Source organism: Mycteria americana, chromosome 15, assembly GCF_035582795.1.
Source record: "Mycteria americana isolate JAX WOST 10 ecotype Jacksonville Zoo and Gardens chromosome 15, USCA_MyAme_1.0, whole genome shotgun sequence".
NCBI lineage: Eukaryota > Metazoa > Chordata > Aves > Ciconiiformes > Ciconiidae > Mycteria > Mycteria americana.
This window is the reverse complement of record NC_134379.1, coordinates 8,744,055-8,768,098: the sequence shown is the minus strand read 5'-3', so window position 1 is coordinate 8,768,098 and position 24,044 is coordinate 8,744,055. Positions and strand designations below refer to the sequence as shown.

Here is a 24,044-nt window from a genome sequence, read left to right as displayed (position 1 = left end):
TTGGTATTTTCATCTTTTATAAAAACAGGAGCATTAAATAACTTTAATCTAATTTCAATTGTTTTATTGGTTCTCTTCTGATGACCACATGGCTTCACATACTGAATGTTTAGCCCTTTGTCTTGCACAGAAAAGCATTATGAAATAACTTGGTGCATCATCACAGGAGAAGCTCATCTCTTTCCTCTTAGTCTTTCTCCTCACCATGGGTGATAACGTAACAGAGGTTCTTATAGTCAAGATTACCAGAGACATCTGGAGGGAAAGCAGCAAACATCTGCTTGATCTGCCAAGCAAACAGGAGATAAGTGTTACAAACATAGGACTCTGGGACAGCAACATGTACTGCTTCTCATTTTCAACCCAGTTCAGCTCCCTTCTGCCTTGACCCGTTAGCCACTACGGAAAATTTTCCCTTAGCTTCAGTAAAATTGAAATAGGAGTTAGGACACAACTAGTTAACACAGTCCTACTATAATCCCAACAAGTTCCCTGTCGAAAAGAGCTCTCCCTGAAATCCAGGTAAGCCCTGGCCAAATAACATACTACAGTCTGCACTCCAGTCTGTTCTTGCCACAAACCAACTCCACTCAATCTCCTCTTCTGAAAATAAAGTCCCTCTAAATTCCTCCCAGCCAGCAGAATCCGTGTTCAGTCTCACACAAACCACAAAGTCAGTACCTCATTTCAGAACTCATTTCAGATTTCAGACAAAATAACTCTCACAGAAATGGAAACCAGATCACAAGTCCCCACCCAAACCCACTTGAACTCTAGTAAATTCATTGCCCGGCTCACCATAGGGAAGAACAGCAAGAGATAGGCCACGCTTACACTTGGATGGAAGTCCAAAGAATCTGTATGACTTTGATTTAGCCATGGAGCTATTCGGAAGAGATGCTTTGAATTGTTCCTAATTGCTAGAGCTGGCATCAGCCTTCTCTCAGTCTGGAGTTGAGCTGAATTCATGCATTTAAAGAGGGGCAAATACTTATTGCTGAATAGTAGCTGGAGATAGATTCCTCTTTTGAATAAAGCAGAAGGTCCTTACCTCTTCTTGACTGAACCGGTCTGCCTGTGTCATAAGCATTTCTTTGATGCTGTTCAAATAAAACGAAATAACCTGATTAAAGGGTGATAATGGCACATGACAATTCAGATGGCAAGATCCCTCCTGAAGTCTCATGAAAGAAAATCTGTGTGACCGCATAAATTAGAGCTGTTAATCCTTACATGATATTGTAAGAGATTTTCTGTGGGCACCCATCAGTGTCAATGCCTCGCTCTGCCAACTTATTTTACTTTTGTGACATTTTATAGAGGTTTAAAATTGTTTAAGGTTATTACTCTAATTGAAATACAGCAATTTTGTATGCTTATCTTAACCTAAAATGGTAGGTTTTCTCACTTGCTGTTTAAAGTTTGGATCACTTAACAAAACCAAAAGAGAGAATATTTTCTGTAAAATCTGAGGATGAAAGGAACAGAGCATGAAATGAGAAAGAGGACTTGAAAGAGAACTCCAACAGCTATTCCGAATCATCATCTGAGAATCCCTTTATTTGCATGCAGTCATTCCCAGAGGAGACTGTGAAACTGCATGAGACCTGTTGTATTTCACGGTACAATGTCTTGATCTGGAGTTACAGCACTGTAACAAGGAGCTTATCCCACACACAATCTGCATCCTATGCAATTACATCAAAGAGAATATTTTTGAAACAGACCCTCAGCTGATTTACCCTCTGTTTTCAAACCCATTGTGGGAAGTCAGTCGAGCATGTAATTTTTTTACCTAAGTTTATAGGTGAACAGGAAAGCCAGGAGGAATAATTACTGTTTCTAGGCTAACCCCTTTAGATAAAATGTCTTTATATTTCACCCAGTTACTCATGTGCTGAGGGCAGTACATGCACAATGCGCTAGAACATCCACTAGTATGAACTCAGTTATATCACATAAACATCCCTTTCACTTGCACTAATAATTTTCCCTTCCTGTAGAAGAATTCCTGAATTAATCTCAAAGAGTTTGCATCTTGAAGAGGCAGAGTTGTCTCCTTTTGTTACTACCAAAGGTATTTATACATTATCAGGATTTTTTCTAGATCAGTAAAACAGACTGTAAACCTCTGATAACAGATGGGCAGTCTCTTCTACAAAAACAAAAGCTGAAACAAGTATAGAAATCTGTTTTAGTTTGTAGATTTGAAAAAAGGCTGCTTTTTTGAAGAATTTGTTGTGGGGGAGTGAGAGCAATAGCTTTTCTGGAAACAGCCCTTTCTGCTTTTAAAGTGAATATTTATTTCTGCTTTTTAAAGTGAATATTTGAAACTAACTATTTGTAATAGAAATCATGCCTGCACAGGAACACTTCCATATGAGCAAAATTCACCTACTGTGGATGCAGATGTTCATGCAAAATAGTAAAGCTTCCCTTTCTGCTCCCATACACCATGCATCTCGAGTGAAAAAAGTCACACAGATAAAAGTGTAGTTTTGATGGCAAAGCTACAACTGTACTTCCTCATATCTCTGACACACATATTTTTTTCCAGTAAAAGGCTACAACAAAGCCATATCCCAATTTGCATAAGAGGCATATACACTTCTGAATCTCTTTCTTGTAGATGTGAAGTGCTCATTTGGAAGGACAGAAAGGGAAAACTGAAAAAAGAAGTTTCTGGGTAATGAATAAAGATCTTACCCACAAGGACAAGAGTGAAAATATCCATGCAAGTTTTGGGAAATACTCTGAAGTCACAGACAGAGCTTAAGCTGTTGTATATATTTTTCCTGCATTACTTGACCATTCTCTTTGCTTAGCAAAGTCTTTCTTCATCTCTTTCTCTCATATTGCTGTTTCTGTTTTGTTATCCTGGCCATTTGTTTTGTGACTGCATTTTTTGAAGTGGAATTCTCAAATGATCAGTGGGTGCAAGAGTAGAGAGATCATTCTCATCAGCATAAATTGATTATTGGATATATGTGCACTGGGGCAAACAGCATTAGCAAATGTAAATAGGAAGCGTGATACAGGAAGGAGCTTGGTGAATAGAAGGAAGCACTTACAGCAATTTTGTCAGAAGTCACAAATAAACTTCATCACGAACAGGACTGAATTAAAAAGAGATCTGGGCACTATATGTCTTCTATTCACATGCTTAAAGTATTTAGGGGAAAAGAAAACATCAAATATCTAATTATAATCTTCTGATGCACAGCCCAGTAGGCTCTGGCACACTCATAAGGAAGAAGGACTGAGTTAAGGATCTATGCACATTTTCCATTATTTATTTTATAGGGAAATGAACACTCACAATTTCCAAAGCTAGAGATTATGCACTTTTTTCTTTGTGTATCTTGTTTTCTTTTTTCAAGACTATTTGCTTCTCAAAAAAAGAAAAAAGAAATCAAAGTATTCTGAGCAAGAAAGAATATCCATTTGCCTTGACGTAGGAGTCTAAATGTTATCTCTCGTCCTGGCTGACATCAGTTCCTTCTACGGTTACAAATACTTTGTAGCATTCTTATATTTTCAAAACCTTTTTAAAAATTATCTGTGAAATCTCTGGGACATTTTGGTTTTCCACTGGGTTTGCCCTTTCTACAGTGCTCTCCTGGAGAAAACCAGGTGAGTTGAAATGAGCAGTGCTCTACAACTATGATGAGAAACATCACTAGCTCAGCCAAACTAATTTGCAAAGGTCCAGAATGCACATAAACTCCCTGGGTCCATTTTCATGTGGTACAAATCTGAAAAGTTTTGTTGGCATCAGCACTAGACACAGTTGATGTTGGCCTGACTCAGTTTGTCCAATGAATGGCATTTAGGGCTGAATCATCTAACCTTTCCAAAAACGATGCCAGTTTACACCAGCTGAGAATCTGACCTAAAGCATTTTCCCTTTTTGACATCATGCTATAGGAAGGATTTTATGTGTGGTATAATGATGCAGACAAACAAAGTCTGTCATTGAATTTGAAAGTTATAAACTCCTGGAACTTCTGGAAAGGTTAGAAGACTCCATCCCAGCTACCATCAGATGGACTAAGTGAGTCATTTCCAGACTAGAGGTGAAAACACGCAGAGGGAAGAGACATAAAAATCCCCAGAAGGATGTTAACTCCATGAACATAAAAAGAAGTTCTGATTAAAAGGTCAACATGGCTGGTTTTGGAGAGAAACATTCCAGGATTTTTTAATATGGAGAAATATTATTTATTAACGTTAACTGTCATATTGAAATGGCTGTATGAGCCAACATAAAAATTATTTCAAAACCTTCAAATGTCTAAATTTTGGAAGCATATGAATAGAAGTTAAACCTCAAAGACATTCACGGAATTGATTTAATGGTTTGTTCTGTAATGATCAACATTACCCTCGGGTCTAATAAGTAAACATTATGCTCTGTTGTGGTGATGAACTAAAACAATTGTCTAATGTTAGCAGTGCAGTGGGGGTGGGGACAAGGTTGACCTTTTCCATCAAGGGAAAATAAAAGTATTTCTCTCTCATCTTCATTTTGGAGTGTGATCCTGCATTCCTAATTTGCCCCAAACTCCAACTGGCTTCCAGCATCCAAGGAATGTAGAACTGGACACAGGGTGGCAAGCTGCAGATTTTGTATGCAGTATATTGTTACAGATAGTGGTGGGAAATATAACATTTCATGGGTTTTGTATTATCAGAAGGTTGTATTTCATGGTTGTGATTTCACTACCGTGTGATCTGGCCTATTTGGCAACAGGCTACATTTTATTCTGATTGTTTGAGTCACTTCTGATGTGTTTCTCTAACTTGTTCCCAAGCTGTTTGGATAATGTTAACCCCAAACCAATCAGGACGATTGTTAACCCTCTGTTCCTTCTGATTGTTTGCTACATCTACTTGCTGTGTGTTAATTAATTTGGAAGTTCTTTAGTGAAAAGACTGTCTCTTTGCTTTTATTTTGCATATTGCGTACCATAATAGGACTCTCATACCCACTGGGGTACTGTCATAGAAAAGCATATTGGTAATGGAAAGAAATATTGTATGTGAATTTTGTATTTTCAACTAACTTTCATGAGACATTGATAATTGCAGATAATGTCATGGAAAACTCCACCTTAGAGGTTCTGGGAAGAGGTTTAGTTTTCATTTACTGTATCACAACGTTAGCAGAATTAATTGATACAAATATGATTTTGTAACTCATGGTTTCCTAATAAATTTCCTGTACATATTATGCTTTATAAAATCTACCTGAAATGGATGCTGCAGTAAAAGTATAGACCCCAAATTCACCCAGGAATTTAAGCACATGCATAAATCTAGGCACATAAAGCATTTCACTGGAGCCATAGGTCAGACCTCCTCACCCGCTACCCTGATTTGATATCATTTATCTCATTTACCTGAAGGCCTGCTTACACCATTCTGGCAGTGCAATGAGGATTTACATTTGTGCAATTAGCACTTAAAGTCCTTTTACCTTGCTTTGTTGGTATAACAGGTTATGAATACAAATTAGGTCCTGCCTCCTTATTTAAAAAATAGCCATATTGACACTAATTGCCATATTATTAATAGTATTATTTGGTTTGGTTCCCACCATATCTAGTGGAATTTTACAGCAAATTATTGTCTAGAAGCAGAAGGCTCTAACGGTAAACACATAACAAGGAAAATATCCTCACTAAAACCATGTCCCGGAGTTAATTAAATTGATCACTTTTTTTAAAAGAGGACTAGCTTTCCCATTTTAGTCAAGCACTCTGAGAGTTAGGCACCAGACATTCATTTTAATTTTACATATGGAGTTAATCTACAAAGAGTCATGTGTTGATTTATACCCAGACCTTCAAAAAAGGCTATCTAATGGTCTACATGTGATTATATTTCCGTTGCCTCTTGCAATGTCTGAAGACAATAACATCTCTTTTTGGTATACAAATACATTCATACAATAGTCCAGTCTTTTAACTCTGGTTTACAAAGCTAAACGTTTCTCTGCCTGACAGTTCCTCTGTCTCTTAAAATACTGTGAAAAATACAGCTTTTAAGCAGTTCTTTAAACTTGTGCTATTATTATTATTATTATTATTATTATTATTATTATTTTAAAAGAATTTGAAATAAACTTACTAGTCTGCCTTTATGTGGCCTTTTCCTTCTGGGTCGAAAATCTTAAAAGCATTCAGAATGGTTTCTTCTGGGTCCGTGCCTAAAATTAATGAAATATAATTTAGAAGCCTGGATGTATTTCTATAGCTGCTGAATACTTGCTAAGTAATTGCGTTCATCTGAAAACAGTGCAAAATGGAGAATTCTGCAGTTGTAGGTTTGAAGACAAAGGTTCCTTAAGTCGGCAGCATTTGTCATGTCAGATAAACAATAGAGGTGAATAGTTCAATGCTCAGAAGCTTAAAAATAATAACTCATATCTATTCTATGTCTGCAGGAGAGAAAACTTCCAGAAACTGGTCTCCAATATCAGTACCCAGAGGATTAGTGGCTTTCAGAAATGAAAATATAACAAACAGTTTCCCTCACTGGCTTCCTTTAATTTTGTACTGTACATTCCTTGTAAAAACACTTTTTGATGTTACTTGTTCTTCACTATATAGAGAAGAGGTTATTTCCCTCACTAAAGGAAATGGAGCTCATCATAAAATCAGAATGCCAATGGAATGCAATGGAAACAGGATGATCAATGTAAAATGGTGATCTGCACTTATGTTCTGCAGTGTGCTTCCACTTAAGTATCTCTTCATTAAGTGTTACTTATAGAAACAGGATGGTTTAAAGCACTAGACTATGGCTCCAAGATTTTGCATCTGCTCTTAGCTGGGCCGCAGACTTTTGGTATGACTTTAATTTCCCTGCTCCTCTGTTCCCAGCAGTAAAATGATAGTAATAGTCATCTTTTTCTTCCATCCTTTATCTGTCCCATCTATTTAGACTGGAAAAAATTTGGGTCAGGGACTAGCTTTCACGGTGCCTTAATCTTGGCTGGGGTTTCTGACTATTCTGTAATACTGCAGATTCTGAGTATAGTCACTTACGGTCAGTTTCAACCCACACCAAAGGATACGCTATATACTCTGTTTCTGACTATTCACCAGTATTTCAAAATATTACAGTAGTATATATAATACAAATCATTATTTATAACTGTAGGAGACCAAATTTACAAGCAGGTAGACTGAGCCATGGACAAATGAAGCTACTTGGGATGCTGAAATGTTGAAAGCGTGATTAAAAAATAGTAATAACACGAAGAATTGCAGTTTCAAAGTTTGTTTCAAAGTTTGGCAGAGATAGAACCAGAATAGAACCCAGTCAAGGTTCCTTGCTCTAATGACTACATACACACCTGATGCCTTCTTAGTTTTCTTTGTTTAAAAGGGTTCACAAAGCTCAACAGTAGTATCTTAGTGGATATAATAGTGAATAAACCTAAGGCTATATGGCCACCTTCTTGTCACACACTGGCCATGTATATTTTTTTGCCAAGCTGTAGGCAATGTATTCAAACTGCAATGAATATATGATCAATACAAAGAGCATTGGTATTTAATGAGTGTTTTGATTGTCCTATGAAGAGAAACGTCTTCCAGCTCCCAGAAAAGGTCTGCATTTTAAGTAGTCACCACTGTGTGGGGGATTTTTTTTCCTTACTGTGTTTTACATTTTCTACTCTGTCATATCCTTGGACTTTGGCTTTGAAGAGAAGCAATGCAGCAGGCATTCTTTATTGATTAGCTGGTAAATAAAGTGGTTTCTTTGATGTGCGGCATCTCTGTTTTCTGTACAAATTGTATTATTCTGACTCCCTGTAGAAACAGCTCCATGTGGTTGGCATTAACATAAACCGAGTTTTGTTAGCTGTTCATCTGGCATCATAATCTCAATATACAAAGCTAAAGCTCGTCCCGAAAATCCCAGCTTCCCCTTTATGACAGAAATCAATTATAGCACAACAAATTTTACTTAGAAAGCACCTTTCACCAAATTCTCTGAGTGGTACTTAGCTAATAAAGAGTGTTGCAAAATTGCCATATCCACTTCCTCTAGCCCTTTCTCCCTTTCTAATTGCACTACAAAGGCTCTTCATCCCAATTAGTTTTGATTGGGAATGTGCAGTCTTCTGGCTCTGCTTCCTTTGCATGACAAACCCAACCAGAAGGGCATGACAAGCACAGCTGTGATTTTCCCTTCACCAAATGGAAATTAAAAAAACCCTCCTCCTCTGCTAGCAGCCAACAGGAAACCTGCAGACAAGAGGGGTACACTTTACCATTCACCTTCCTGTGCTGGCTCTGGTTTTAGGCCACACAATTGGCAGGGCCAGACTCTTTGCCAGCTTCAGCAATCGTGAGACAAGAGGGAGGAGGGGAAAGGAAGAAGAGCTCATTTCCATGCTCCGTGTGATCATAAGCATCAGAAATAGACAGGAATGGATAGCAGGGCACCCCACAAGGAATAGTCACATATCCCAGAAAGAAGATTATGGAGAAGGGCACTACCTACTCTGCAAGATGACATCTGGAATGTAAAGGTGGAGGTACCACTGTGATCAAGACAGATCAATGTCTAGGTAATAAAATCCCCGCCTCAGTGTCAGTCTACAACCTTCTGCATCACCTCTTATGCTTCCCCGACATGCTGTGTTCCTTAGCAATAGTGTATTTCTTTGAGGACTAGCTACATTAATTCTGTCTTTCAAACCTCTCTATTTTCTATTCCAAGCATAGAAAGCCCTTCACTGAAATTGTGCTCAGCAATATAAAGCCAGAGTCCAGAAGAAATATAATAAATGTTTTCAAGAAGATGGGATCAGACTTTTCCATTTTTCTGTTCATTAGTTATTTTAACAAACTTCTGGAATGTGCTTGGCTAAGGCCAACCTTGCTTTGAAGGTCAAGGCTTTCACCTATCTCTAATGCATATAGGAAGATGACTAGAGGTTTCTCTTGGCCACACACTCCCTCTCTTGCAGTTTCTAGCCATTAACAATATAAGAGATAAGACTAAATTACTAGCTCCCACAACAAATTTCATACCCACATTTTCTGAACTCCTTACAGTGATCCCGGTATATCCTGTGGCAATGGGCAGAATCCCTCTCCATTGTCATTGTAAATCCGCTGAGATTAAACTATTTCAATTTATCCACTCCATTAAGAGTTATTCAGCGAAATCTTCATCCAATGGCAAAATCACTATTGACCTCAAGTGAAACCAAGGCTGGGCCACTGGGTTACAACTAATAGAGAAAATGAGGGAAGGCCATGTTGCTCCTTCATGCCCTCTAACTGCAAGGATGATACAGAGGTCATGTTTGCATAATGACCCAAAGGAGCGCAGAAAGTTTTTCTTGTAGAAATGCTGAAAATACTTTTAAACCAGCTAACACTGGGAGTGATACCACTACAGCATGAGCAACAGGAACTGACAGTGAATAACTCAGCTGCACTGTGCTCCAGGCTGCCGTGATTTCATTACTTTCTGGACCTCAACTTACCACTTTCATGTTAGCTTATGTAAGCTGAAATCACACCTTTGAATTGTCCTCTGGACCGTCCCTTAGCCTTTTCATACTTCAGCTCTGTCTGCAAAAATGGAGATCACTCCTTGCCTTTAAGCATTGTTCTGTGGATACATTATTATAATTTGCAAGGTGCTGAGATATTTCAGTGCTGAGGATCTTTGACAGATACCTCTCCAACCCCCCAGAGGTACTTACCTTTCAGCTTTTCCCCAAACATAGTAAGGAAGACAGTGAAGTTAATAGGACCTGGCGCCTCCTTCACCATGTCTTCAAGCTCTTCATTCTTGACATTCAGACGACCTGCAGCAGAGATAATTTTTCATAATAAATCACAAATTGTGTTTCAAAAAATGATTCCCATTCATCTCCTCCCACTGGGGAGCTCAGGGCTCTGTGCAACTTTGCTAATAACATGGTAGAACACAACTCCAGAATACCCTAGTGTAAAACAAATTGGCAAAGCTGGCTCTAAGATCAAAGGGTGACTGAAGGAGTAAGAAGGATAAATAATATGGACGTGGCCAGCAGTGGACAAAAGAAGGGGCACTTCCAAATAAATTGTTTTTCTTTTTCTTTTTTGTTTTTTTACCCCAGGTGAAATATGGGCCCCACTGATATTAATATAGCAGAGTTCAAAGTGACTGAAGTGAATCCAAGGTCTCAGTCTTTGCCCTCCTGTATATTGAGATGCCTTTCTGAGTAGAGGGCAGACGGACGAGTTGAGTAGTCGTATCTCTTCCCCATCCTTGTGCAATCCTATCCCTTCCCCATCCTTGTGCAGTCCTATTGATGAGAATTTAACTCCTGGCAACCCTACTCAAATTGAGTGGTAATTTGTTGTGACTGTACTTTATAGATATTGAAGGGCCTCACTGAACAGGAAAGATACCAGAACTTGGCCTTAAGAAATAAATATTTCAGGTAACAGTAGCTACAGGCCAAAGTTTGCAAACCTCATTGTCACAATAAAGAGTTCAGGAGCTTCTGCTCTTTGCACTGACTCTGCTGGCGTCTGATTCCACCCCAGGGAGCACTAAAGATTCTTATCAAACTCTTTTTAATAAGATCCAGATGGCAAAAGCCCAAATGCCTATATCACTGTTCAAGCCTCAGATGTTGCAACAAGGATACAACTCCAGGTTTGGGATCATGAACATTTTGATTTTTCCTTTCCTTGGGAAGATTTTGTTTAATCTGCTTGATATTATCAGGATTGTGATGCGCGTGGAATGGACAATACCTAATCTCATGACATGCACATTCCACTCCACATAAATGCACAACAGCGCAGAACCTCACATGAAGTCTTCCTACTTTTGTGTGGGCAGAGGGGCAGCTAGTCCATGACAACAACGTTAATTGGTAGATATTGCATGGCTCCTAGATGAAAAAGGTACAGCCTGTGAAGCCTGGATTCAGAGGCAAATCAGAAATGCCTGGCATGGACCCCTGCTTGGGTGGGCTTTTTATGAAATAGTTGCAGAGGAGGGATCAGTGCCTTTGGAGAGTTGCCAGCTGCACAGCTCTGTTGCACCCGGCAGTGAGTCCCAGAGAGACCTTCATTTCGCTTCTGAAAGAGGCTGCTCAGGAGACTTTCCAGCTGGAGCTATGTAGAAAGATAGCAACTACCATAAAGGAGGAAGATCAAACTGAACAGGTTTCCTTTTGCCTCCTGTGTATTGCGTTACTTCCCCCACGGTAATTCTAATACAAACTTTTCTTATGTGCTTGAAATTTAAACTGCATTTCTTTTAAGTATTTAATTATTACTACCAGTTTACCTAGTGCAGCAAATGTGTCTCTCAAGTCTGCTTTGTCAATAAAGCCGTCCCTGTTCTGATCCATGATGGTAAAAGCCTGTTGGAAGAATAAGGAAAATTTATAGCCATTACCATGTTGCACTGGACAGTGCTTCAATCACACACACCAGTCCAGGGGGGTATTATATTCATGCTGTAAAGAAGAATATTTAACTTCCTTTGATTCATCCACATCATGCCACATCACTGCACTTTCCTCACTTTCAACACATTACTGTATCTTGGCAAGGGGCTTAATTAAACCCACCCAAACTTCTTCTTACTAAATTAATGCTCAGTGCAGTGTGTAGCTGGGCTGAAGCCAATGCTGGCAGCTCCAGCCATTCAGGCCTTAACCCATAAAAGTTTGAATTAGGGAGGCTTTAGTTAGGGAGGATTTAGTCAGTTGTTACTCTGTGTGTTTTGTACCTTTCCCATACCCCGTTCCTTGGTGCAGCTATCATATTCTGTAAAACATTTAATTACTGTAGATCAAGCTAAAGTCAATTTCTTCTGGGCCTCAGAATGATCCTTCATACAGAGACAGCTGAATTTTCAGAAGTACAGACAAATGTAGGTTTCAAAAGTATTATTTATTCAAAGTTTGTTTCCCTTTCCAATAAACTGTACCCTTCAGACTGTACTCTGTGCTCTGACTGACCTTGATGTGTTGACCTTAAATATTTCTTGTCAAGCAAAATTTAACTTTTGTTAGAAAAAAACCAGTTATTTTTCTATTTTCAGCCAACACAGAATTTATGTACTCTACCCATTATTTACCAAGCCAGCTAACTGCCTGTCTATTTATTTACCTATTTGCATGTCTGTCTATTCGCTGCCATCACACTTTTAATGTTTCATTGATTCTGAAAGATTTTAATGACCTGAATTTCCCCTCGTCATACTATGGGAAATATTAGTAGAACCAGGCACGTCTCTGAAGCTGGTTATCTGTCTGACATGCACATCAATATGAGAGTGTATCTTTACAATGAATAGGAATTATTCTTACTTCAGTATTATTATGAAAGACAACGTTCTCCTGAGAATACAGCTACTCCATTGCAGCTACAGTAACTTGCAGAGTTTTAAAGTCTACTGCTCTACAGGGTGCACTTCTTTCCATGATCATATTATATCAACATATCTTCATGTAGTTTTACCTCCAGTTTCTTACAAAGCCCCACTGCTCGCATTCCAGTTTGCCCATGTGATTACTTGCAGCACACATGTTCGTAACCCTTCATTTACCTGCCAAACCATCACCTAATAAAAAACTAAGCCCAACTCTTTAGAGTTGCTTTCTCTCCTTTTGGAGGGGCTTGCTTTAAATGGTGATCCCCACAATTTGGAAGCAAAACAGAAGAAAATATAAAGAGCAAAGCAGAGCCCAGCAAGCTCACAGAAGACAGGAAGAGCGTTAGGTATGTATTGTAATGTGTGAACTTAAAATAACATAATAACAGCAATGCTGAAACATTTTCTGGTGAGCTGGTTGAAATCTCTAGATAAAAATGTTCTGATCAAAACCAGCTTTTCAGAAATACTTGTCCCAAGTATGCAGTCTTTAAACACAACATGGTCTTGGTTTTCACTGGACCACTCCACTGCCTCATGCTTTTGCCATTATTCTGCCACCATCCTCCCAGAAATGCTCCTGGTATTATCTTATTTAGAGTAGATCAAATATAGCATTCTGTCCAGTTCTTCTTTTTGTTGGTACGTCTTCAAACAGTAGTCCTCAGAGAAAATAAAGCTGGAGGTTCATAGGATACAGAGAAGAGTTGGGAGAAGAGTGTTAAACGTGTTCCCGTTAACTGTGGGGAAAAGGTTAGTGGTTTCAATTCATTTACCTGGGCCACATTCACAATCCTTTGCATGAGTTTTACGTCTCATTCACCACTGAGCTTTACTGGTGGGAATCCTCATGAAAAGTAAAGTTGAAAGCCACATGCACAAAATGAAACAGTAGCTATTTATCACATTTGGAGATGCAAGTTAGTAAAAAATGGGGGAAAAAATGAATAATTTAAAATGACAAACCAGTGCAAAATGTCATGGCCTCACAGACATTCTAGAATGTCCACTCAGAAAAAGAGCATAAACTCATCAAAAAATTATCTGTCTTTAATATGCTTCAGCTTTTATGCCAGCCCATTAGATTTACCTCCCCACAGGTAACTGGTCAAAGAATCTACAATGCATGATAATACCAAATTCTCTGGGAGCTGAAAGATGCTTACTTAGTTAATCTCAACATGTTGTTTTGTTTTATTGGCATTTATGGAGAAAGTCGGCTGAGGGCTTCTTTGTTTCTAGTTTGTGGGCAGTATTAGAAGGGCACGGAAGAATATTTTCTCTATTTAGGATAATACTTGAGCATGTAAGACTATTCTTATTTAAAATATCACTTAAACTTAACTTTAAACATGTGCTCAGGTGTTTTCCTGAATCAGGGCTAAAGTGGATGAGATTATAATTTTCCTTTATATTGGGGCGGGTGCTTGGAGGCTTTTCAAATAAATCTAGAGCTTGAAACAGGAGAGTGAGGGAGGAACAGAAAGAAGGAAAGAAAGAATGAAAGAAAGAATGAAGGAAAGAACAAACAAACACACAAGGAAAATGATATACCAGCCAAAACCACAGAGATGATTCAGAAAACAACTGTGTGTTCTATTAAAGCAGATGGAGAATTGAATAAGGATTACAAACAAAACCTATGTTATTCATTAGCAATGACAGGAGACTATAGAGAATAGCAAAATAGTGGCCAACCTCTTTGAACTCCTGGATCTGGGTTTGTTCAAACATAGAGAATACATTGGAACCACCTTCTACCTTCTTCTTTGCCTTTTTTGGAGCCTGTAATACAAATAAGAAGATCAAATATATATTACTTTGTCTGTTAAGCACCCATGAAAACAAATTCCATCTTTAACAGAAGGTAAAATATATACAGTCAAGTAATACAAGAGGATTGTGTTTTGTTATGACAAGGCTTTTAATTCAATCCTATATATATATAAAAATATATATATAAAAATGGGATAAAAAATGCTGCTTCAGTAACAGATGAATCTCTCACTGAGGCTTTTTGCCATTCCCTTGCTCTTGCCTGGAACCTGACAGCTCAGAGAAACAAGGACAGCTTGTGACTGTGCTGCCTTAAAAAAGGTGAGGGACCCAAAGTGTGACTCAATATCACAGCTGGTCCACTGCTTGTTTCTCCAAGGAACTGCCTGTTCCTTGGGTAGAGTCACCTATGCCAGACCATTTGACGCAGGAGACTACTCCTCCTTCTGCACCGGCTTTTCAGAGCTCTGTACTACAGGAGGAGTGATGTAAGCTTACAGTCTCACTTGGACATGTAAGCTAAAATTCCCAACCTGCTGTTCTCAAGAAGTACAAGCAATTCAGGTAAGTAAGTGGCTACAGGTATTCCTTCTTCCCAGTTCCCATGCAGGGGCAGGCAGCCAGACTCAAAATGATGCCCTGCATGAAGACTCAGTTCAGGAACTATAAAGGGAAATTATATCATTTCCCACTCATGTAGAAATGTTTAGAAGTCTGCTCTGTCTGAACCAACACTTCTTCCTATGAACAGATTCTTCCTATGTAGGAACACCTTCTACACTTGGAGGACAGTCTATATTCTTGCACCAGCCTATGACACTGCACTACATTGCCTTACTAGCCCATATAATTTTAATATTCAAGATAGTCATCTTAAATAAAAGGGCGGGTCTGCTTTTATCACTATTCTGTAGTCTGAAGACTGAGACAGAAAAAGATTGGGGAAAGAGCTACAATGATATCTAAGAATCTAACGCTCACTAAAAATCAGTCAGAACTAGACTTCATTATATATCTTTGAATAAGGGCCCAACCAGCTTGCCTAAGACAATACAGTTCTTGTTCTGCAGTAAAGAATAAAATCTGTGATTCCTAAGGATTACAGAAATGTTTTAACCACAGCATTATCCTTACCTGGGGCAGGATAATGAGCTACATCGCCTTTTGAGTTCCCTTCCAGACAGATTATTTTTTTCTTTATCATTTTTACTTTTAAACTTCATCACCATAGTCCCACCTGGTTCTCATGTCATGGAAAATTAGTCTTACTTAGTTTGGGCTATTCTGCATGAAGCAGAAGGCAACTTCTACTGTCTCCTTTCATCAAAATAAAAAAGCCTGTGAAAGTCCAAATTCAATACTGATTTCAAATATCCTGAGGAGCAGAGCAGCTCAAGGAAATATTCCCACTTGACTCTGTTTGAAGTATACATTGTCTGATCAATTTAATTTGCGAGGCAGATTTCCACACTCAGCCACCCTGTTTTAGATCCCAGGTTGAAAATTAGGGCTATGGTAGACACTCACGCACATACCCACACTCCAGACCTGTCAAGCTCCAATCAGCTAATGCAAAGCACTAAAATCTGGAAATAGGAATGGAAATTGAAAGAAAAATGTATTTGTAGTGAGGGTAAAAATAAGGATAGAATGCCACCACAGGCATGGAAAAAAAAAGTGAATAAGTGGAATGTTTAATGAATGTAGAAATATTGATTTTGGAATAAATAGATTCCCTTCTCCTCCTACACATGAAATAAGTGTTATTTTGGGCAGTAATGGGCAATCTTCCATGTAACGTGAGGTGCCTGGTGGAGGTTTTCAACGCTTCCAGATCGAATGGAAATATTAAGAACAATCCTACGTATTTACATGTATTTGTTCCCCAAGGTAAAAAGAAAGCAGATGTTACCCAGCGGAATGTATTGCAAGCTGTCTGGGGGAACTGACCACAGGGCACAAGGCCGGCCTCAGCATTTTCAGATGGGGTAGTAGAACTGGTTCTCCTGTGCTCGTGTAGCTGGTCTTTATGAAGACAAAACATGCTTTACCATTCTCATGCTCTGCTCTGCTGTGACCAAATACAGCATCCATATTCAGCATGATAAATGTTCCCCATGCTAGCAAACAATCTGCATCTTTTTAAACTAGCACCATAATGAAGGACAGTGGGCTCCAGCTCCACGTTTTATTAACTTTAAATGCCAAACACTGGCAATACCTCCATTATTCCTCAGGTTAATGGGTTCTCTGTGCTGTAAGGCTTTAAGGAAGGATTGTAGCTATAAGAAAGGATCAGATAAACCCAAAAGCTGTGGCTCAGTGTCTATTAGAAACAGACCAGCAACACAAAAAACACTCAAAAGTTTCTTTACGTTAGTGAAGTCCTATTCAAGGCAAAAAAGATTGAAGACTAGTTATCCAGAGAACATCCACTGTACTAGGAGAAATTCATCCTAGCATGGTATTTGTTCAGTGTTACTCTCTGGTTAGTCATCTCCAGGGATGATAAAGGAGATCAGTGCCCATGTTGCTCAATCTATCTTTAGTTTTTCTGCTGAAGCTCTGGGTGTGGATCCTATTTATGATCTGCTCACTTGTGGAATGGGGCTGAGACCACCAATACATTTCACAGGGGCCAATGAACAGCTGTTGGATGGGAATGGCTTTCCATCACCAGTTTCAAGCTAAGTCTTTTGGTATCAAACATATAGAGCATCTTGGATTATCAGTCTCTTGTTTTTTGCGTACGCAGTATTGGGAACGTAATTTATCTGCTCTGAAGGGCTAGGAAATTCATAATCACAGAAAGAAACTGCACCTTGATTTTGCATGACTGGTGGGTAGGCAGGTGCTATGAAGAGGAAGGCTGAGAGATAAGTAGGTGGAGCAGGAACACAATACAGTACATTGTCACTGTCTTTCTAGTGGGTAAGCCAAATTAAAAGGCAGTTCTAGGAGAATAGAAATAGGTCTGTGCTGCTGTCTGACAACTCCAAACACTCCAGAATTTTTTAATGAATAGAATTCTGACTCTGGAGTATCTCTCTGAAAGAATGGCATAGTAAAAAGAGCAACACAGAACTGAGCAAACATATGGTTTCTAAACTGTTAAGGATTTAGTAGGTGACCTACAGAGGAGCAAGTGGGTGACTGACACATCACTTCTGTCTGCCTTGATTTCCCCATTTGTAAAATGCAAAGTGTGCCGAGCTGCACTTTGCAAAGATAGCTGCTCTATCTTTGCAACATGTGCTTTGAGACTGACATACAAAACGTGCCAGATGAGAAACTGAAGAGCTGAGGGTCCCCTGGGCTCGGATTCCGAGGCCTCAATAGCACAGCAGTGGGAAGAATGTTGCAACAACTGAACAAGCCTATTAATATTCTTGCCTGAGTGTATTAATCATCCCATTGTGAAGAAAACAACACTTCACTTCAGAAGAGAAACCACAGGCTTGTCGCGTATCACTCATTTGTCTTACTAGTGTTAGCACTCTCTCAATTAGCCTGGATTTTAAAGGGTCTTTTTTTTTTTCCCCAGTTGGTTTTGGTTTGTTTTAGAAGCTTTAAATGAAAAAATGGAGCCATACCAAAACCTGGTCCCCAGAAAACTCTGTTGAACCAGGCATTTGCTTTGAGCCGAGTTTCCCTCACTGACGTTCTTTATATTTCTTCTCTCCAGCAGTGTCAGGGAGCCAGAGAGAACAAGTATAGTGCAGTGACACAGGCAGGCAGAAACAATGAGTGTGCGCTGCCTTTGGCTCTCTGGATATAAGAATAGGGAATTATTTTTTATATGTTGTGGAGGGGGGTGTATGTTCAAGTGAATCAGAGTGAAGAAATCTCTGGTTTCAGGGTGACGTAAAGGAAAAGGGGGCAGGGCATCAGTTTATATCTCTACGTGCAAAGGAGTAAGGAGCTGAAAATACTTCATTCTTACCTCAGAACATGAGGCATTTTTTACCCTGATAAATTAATAAAAGGCTGGTGCTAGAGCAGGTTCATGACACCAGAGATACAAAGGAAGTGACACTGGATTATTGCAGAACTTTATCATCTCAGCCCCTCAATGAATTTTGCAGACAACCCAGAAAAGTATGGTAAAACAGACAAGTTGCTGCAGGATAAACAAAGGTACAGCTCCATAACTGGCACTACTCTGCACTGACTGCTCAGGTGCACGCTTCTACCCTTCAGTAAGTATGAAGTAACCAACCTCTACTTCACATTTTCTGCAGAGCAAGATTGTCTCCACAGGCAGTCAGGCAAAATGGGCAGCACTCTGCCACAAGCCACATTTTTGGTTTGGTTTGGGAAGGTCAGTTCCCTGTTTGGTCCACCATGCCTTAAAACACTCAGAAAATACTCTAAATAACTAAAGATGACACAGTTTGATATTCCTGACAGTCAAAGTTAAAACACAAGCAGAAACATTCCCCACTCAGCAACTTATTGTGTCTTCTTTTAATTTTTTTACCAGAGAAGACACCAATGGATAAGCAGGCCTCCTGGGAGGGAGTCCTTCAGAGAAAAACAGCGGCGTACACTATTAAGAGCCTGATTCTGTTGTCTCGTACCCTTATGTGTTCATTCAGCCCAGGGCAAACTAGACATAAGATACTACCAGCTTTAAATTGCATTGTTTCACATTTTATACTTCCTTCCTCTGCAACTATGTCCATGACTACAGAGAAGACAGAATCATCCATCATCTCTCTCAGATTCTGTCCCCTACTGTGATCCACAGGATGATGTTAACTCTGAGTCACTATTACTTTTTCATCCATCACACTCTCTCCTTGTTTTTCATCCACTCTGGGATCTCAGTGCTGACATTCCCTGTCTTTGAATTTTTGTTATCATTGAATCCAGCTTCTGAATCAAAAGTTACATCTCAGGCCCGTCCAAGGGATTTTTGCAGCACTGGACAGGGTTTTTGTTGATTACTGTCTCACAAGTTTGCTCTGCTGAGATAATTTACACTGCACCTGCACCAAAGATCTCAGCTATGGACAAGCCACTCTTTTTTAGTGTGGTTTAGGTCCTTTTCATGGCAGGTGAGCAGCATAAGGCCAACCCAAGTGCATGCCTTTGAGGGAACAGTCTAGAGGAGTAAGCAACACAAACTGCTCTAAGGGCACAATTTGCATTTCAAACAGGCAACAGCCTCAGATCATTCAAATAAAAACCCATGTTATCAGAACTGAGAAACAGAAGATCTTTTTATTACCTACTCTGCACTCACAAACAGATCCCTCCCTTCTCATCCTCACTCCATTTTATATGTCGTCCCAGCCTCCCACACACCCACACAGACACACACACCTTTGATCCCCGCTAGATACAAAAATCTGTTGGACTGCATCCTCCTTGCTTCACACTCCCGTACACTAAAGCATTCTCCTTTGCCCCACATAAAATCCCTTCCCAATCACAGTCTCCTTTTTTTTCTTGCACAGATATATGGAGAGAATGTATGATCTCCCAAAACTTAACTTGGAACAGCAGATAACCTCTCCAACTGCAGACTGCTCAACATCTATGACCGAAAATTCAGCAGCTGCTTTCCCAACAAAATTTCTTGTCTGACATATACATGTCCTCTTCCTTCATGTATACAGATGAACAGTCCCTCTCTACCTACACAGTCCTCTATGCTCACAGACACACACGTATGTACACGCACATGCATGTCCAGATGCATACACAAACACTTCAACAGTTGAACAACTGGCCACATTTTCAGGTAGTGAAACCAGCCTTGCTCCACTGAGGTCAGTACTTGTTTCAGTACAGGTGGTACATTCCAGACAGTTAAGCAGGCTGCAAAACACGTTTGATCAGAATGCAATCTATTTTTGGGTACGCAGTTCCCTTCAGCATACAGAATTTGCTACAAGGTGTCACTCGAACTGAATAAACACAGGAATCTTTTGGGAGTATGAAAAAGGCTTCCCTCTCCTTTCTTCTGCCTCTCTTCTTCCCTGCCTTCTCTCCATCAGCACAGAGCATGCGGGGAGACATCACAGACCCAACTTCACTGAAATTCCCTGGAATTAACAGAGAGCTGTAGACAGTTCTCAGAACTCCATTCCACAGCACTTGTGTGGTCTGCTCTTGTTAGAAAAATTATCTCCCTGAACCCTGCCTCTCTCACTCTCATCAGCCCTGTATGTCAGAGCCTAGTAGCACTGGCTGACTTGTAATTATTTTTTACTATGCTGCTTTGTCTGCACTAATCCTTTGAAAGTAGCTTTACTGCACATCTGAAATATTATGATGCTATAAAACCTCTGTAATATTTATAAATCCCTTAAGACATCATAAAGAGAGAAAAAAACCTCCCCACAGAGTTCATCTAGCATAATTACATATACATTTCCCTCTGATTAATAAAAAATGATCACTTCCTTATGTAAAGATATTCTTCAGCTTTCTTTCATTAAGGCTATTTTTTTCTTTCCATTTTAAATCTGTTTCATGTGTCCCTGTATAGTAAGGTACCTCAGAAGATATTTTCCCAAAACAAAAGGCACAATGAAAAGAACCACCACAGAGAATCGTCACTTGAACTGGGAGTGAGGAGACAGAATAGTCTCTCACTATATTTTCACATCTCCTAACTTAAGCAATTTTACCCCAGAATGTCCTGAAATATCTTCAAACATCAAGCAGTGTGGTGTGTCATTGAACTAAACCGGAAGGAAGAAAATGGGTAAATAAAATATAAAAAAAGAGGGGAAAACCAAAATCTAAGACCCAGCACTTGCCCCCCACCCCACAAAAGGGCTGGCTTAGACTTTAGTGAAGCTGATTAAAGGGAAACCTGTAAATCCACAACTGAAGAGGCGTAATCAGCACAAGGCACTGCTCACTTCTAAAACAGTGGTGAAGAACATGATTAGTGGCTTGCGTGCTCAGTGTGAAACCACTGACACTGGGCTTGCACTGACTGAAACTGGAACCTAGGCTTGTGCATGGATTCTAGAAATTACTTTGAATGTGGTTTTATCCTGCTCAGAACACATTGGATCACATTCATCACCTGCTTAAATGGGATCAGGTTTGAACTAAGCTTTGAGAAAGCTTTTCATATACAACTCCCTCTCCAGTGTTCTCCAGAATCATATATTCCATAGCCCCAGGGAGCCACTGGGCAGCATTACTTTAAGACAGCCTGAAAAGGACCTGCAAAAAGGAGAAAAATAAGGAAAGAGAAAATCACCAGCTTTTTTTTTAATATTGTTGTAGTCATTCCTCTGAATTTGCAGAAGAAAAAGATAGAGCCCAATCTGCCCGCTGCTCCTTAGGCAGGAGTTCTTATTTGCTCCTTGGAATCACATCAAGTGCACCTTTGGTGCAGAGGTGGGTATTGGAGTTCCAGAGCTAAAAGGCAACAGTGAGCAGGGCAAGACAAGACACAGAAATCTCTGCGGTACTTCCCCCTTCTCCCTGCAGTCTCAAGAGCAACACAGTTACAATTACAGAGATATCCCTTTCCCTCGCTCCCCATCACACCATAGCAGACCTTAGCACTAATTAACACCAGCCGTGCCAGCAATTGCTGCCCTAGTGTACTAGTCTTGGAAACAGATGCACGAGCTCTTCCCTTCAGCAAGTGCATCTATGTTCCCTACCTTACTCATTTGTTAAACACATGCAGAAAAGTCCTTGGAAGTTCACAGCTCACTCTATGGGATATATCTTCATTCTGGATGCGATACTAAGTATGAGATTTCATGGGGTCCAGTGTGATCATTACTGCTCTGTTTGAACTGTTAGGGTTAGAAAGAAATACGGACAGAGATAAACAGACAGACATGGGAAAGAATAAAACCTACCATATTGCTGCTGCTCTTTCCACCCCTTCTCTGCCAACTAGTCAGCCAGCAAACACAATGCCAATTGTCTCTTTATATAGTGTCACCAAGGAATAAAAATATGCCTGCTCCAAGTTTAGACAATAGATGTAAGGTTGGAAAAGTGCAGTAATTGGATCCCAATACCATTCCAAGCATCTGTTCCATGCACGGCTTTTACTTTCACAGAAATAATGCAGTAGATAAGTAGAGCAGGCAGTTGGGATACAATTGTACAGCACTCACAGTAAGATAGAGCTGAAGGGGCTTTCCCATGTGCTTCTAAATAATGAACACAGGGGATACACTAGAAAGATTTTAAGTGGACATGGCATCCTGAAAAAGCAGAAAGAGAAACATGCTCCTTGAGAAAATGCAGAGGAAACGAGCAATGAATCTGGGCCACTGGTAGCTCCAGAGTCTGGTGCTTGCATTCAGAGCTCCAGAAAAATGACTGAGGTTCTGCATAGGTGCATCTATAACTGGGAGGTGTGCTGGAAAAGCACTGCTCTGCAGATGGCAATAAAGTGACTCAGATCAGGTCTATTTTCCCTGAATCTATCACACATGCCTGAAGTCCAGGGGCCAGATCTCAAGCTACTGCAAATTGATGGTGAGTCACGGACTTCAAAGCATGAAAAAAAGAGATGTTAGTGATGAATATGGTGTTAAGAGCAGGAGAAAACAGAAGGCAGCATAGGAACCACAAGGGCTGTGTCTGCTGGGGAATGCTCATGGACATTAACGCATACACATTCCATGTGATTCATAAATCATGTTTGGCATTATCACAATGGGCCAAAACATTAACCAGTACAAAATGGCATAATTCCATGGACATGAAATCATATTTCCTAAAGGTCTAATCTGTGTCTGTGAGAGCTTCTATACAGAACAACCGGTGCATTAAAACCAGCAGCAAAAATAGGTTTTTCAGGAACATACAGTTGCGTCTGAAATACTTGTCTACATCAGCCACACTAACCTTGAGTCACGAAAGCGCTTAACTAATCGACTGAACTTTGAGACAGACGTACATTTAAGTATCTAGTTGAATAAGGACCTTTTTCTTTCTCCAGGTCCAGCCCCTTGCAGTGCTGTCATCTCTAATCTTAGATTTGACTGCATGCTCTTCAGGGCAAGGACTGTTTTAGCTGTTGTGAAGTACCTCGAACACCTACAGGGATAATTAAGTAATAAATAAGCATAATACAATTAATCTGGCTTTAGCAAAATTGTCATGGATACAAGTTGGAAGTTAGCCCAGTGTTCATCGTTCTGACTTCAGTGACATCATACCAATACCTAATGTAACACAGCATAAAAATAAATCCCTCAGTCCATTCACCTGCAACCACCTGGTGGGTAGCAGCCCCATGTTTGTATACTAGACTGAGTTTGGTAACCCGAAAAACTCAAAGTAAGGTTTTTGAGGAAAATCTTACATAATTTCAAGGGTTCATTGTGATAAAGACTTATCATGTTCACTGGGTTAGGTCCTGATTCAGCAAAGCTGTTAAGCATCTGCTTAATTTTAAGGAAGGAATAGTCCCACTGAAATCAATGTAATAGCTCACCTACTTACATTTAAGAATATGGCTACTTGTTTTGCAGGATCAGTGCTCTAATCCTAACAAGACAGCCAAATGAGCAGCAGCTTTGTCATTGAGTTCACTGGGCCCAGGATTCCATCCTGTGAATTTTGTGTCCTTTTTTGGAAGAATGCTTATCTTTTCATCCAGCCATTTCATGAGTTTGTCCTAACAGCTCTGTTAACAGATGCTTTGTACTGTTTCTTTGGGAGTTTTGTTTTCTCCTATCTCGTATATCATCAATCATCATTATTACCATCAATTTGCTCCTTTAGTTTTCTAGCTTGATCTGCAGGCATTTTCCAATAGTGCATGTATTTTCTACATTGATCTTTGTCTTTTCACAGAATTTCTCTATTAAATGAATTCTTCCAAGCTGTTTTTAAATGACATGACA

At 39.6% G+C, this 24,044-nt stretch overlaps 1 protein-coding gene across 8 annotated transcripts in view; it reads right to left on the bottom strand.

The window, feature by feature from the left end:
- MYL10 (myosin light chain 10) overlaps window positions 1–24,044 on the bottom strand; it is a 168,636-nt gene that overhangs the window by 94,342 nt on the left and 50,250 nt on the right. For 6 of the 8 annotated variants that reach the window (XM_075517870.1, XM_075517874.1, XM_075517872.1 and 3 more), the window contains 4 exons: window positions 14,116–14,202; window positions 11,323–11,398; window positions 9,737–9,841; window positions 6,133–6,211 (listed from right to left, as the gene is read on the bottom strand). In XM_075517870.1, the coding sequence (XP_075373985.1) occupies window positions 6,133–6,211; window positions 9,737–9,841; window positions 11,323–11,398; window positions 14,116–14,151 (296 nt within the window). In that variant the 5' untranslated portion in view covers window positions 14,152–14,202. Of the gene's footprint in view, window positions 1–42; window positions 287–1,051; window positions 1,101–6,132; window positions 6,212–9,736; window positions 9,842–11,322; window positions 11,399–14,115; window positions 14,203–23,092; window positions 23,192–24,044 lie in introns of those variants that run through there. The other 2 variants (XM_075517869.1, XM_075517876.1) reach the window with 2 other exon arrangements.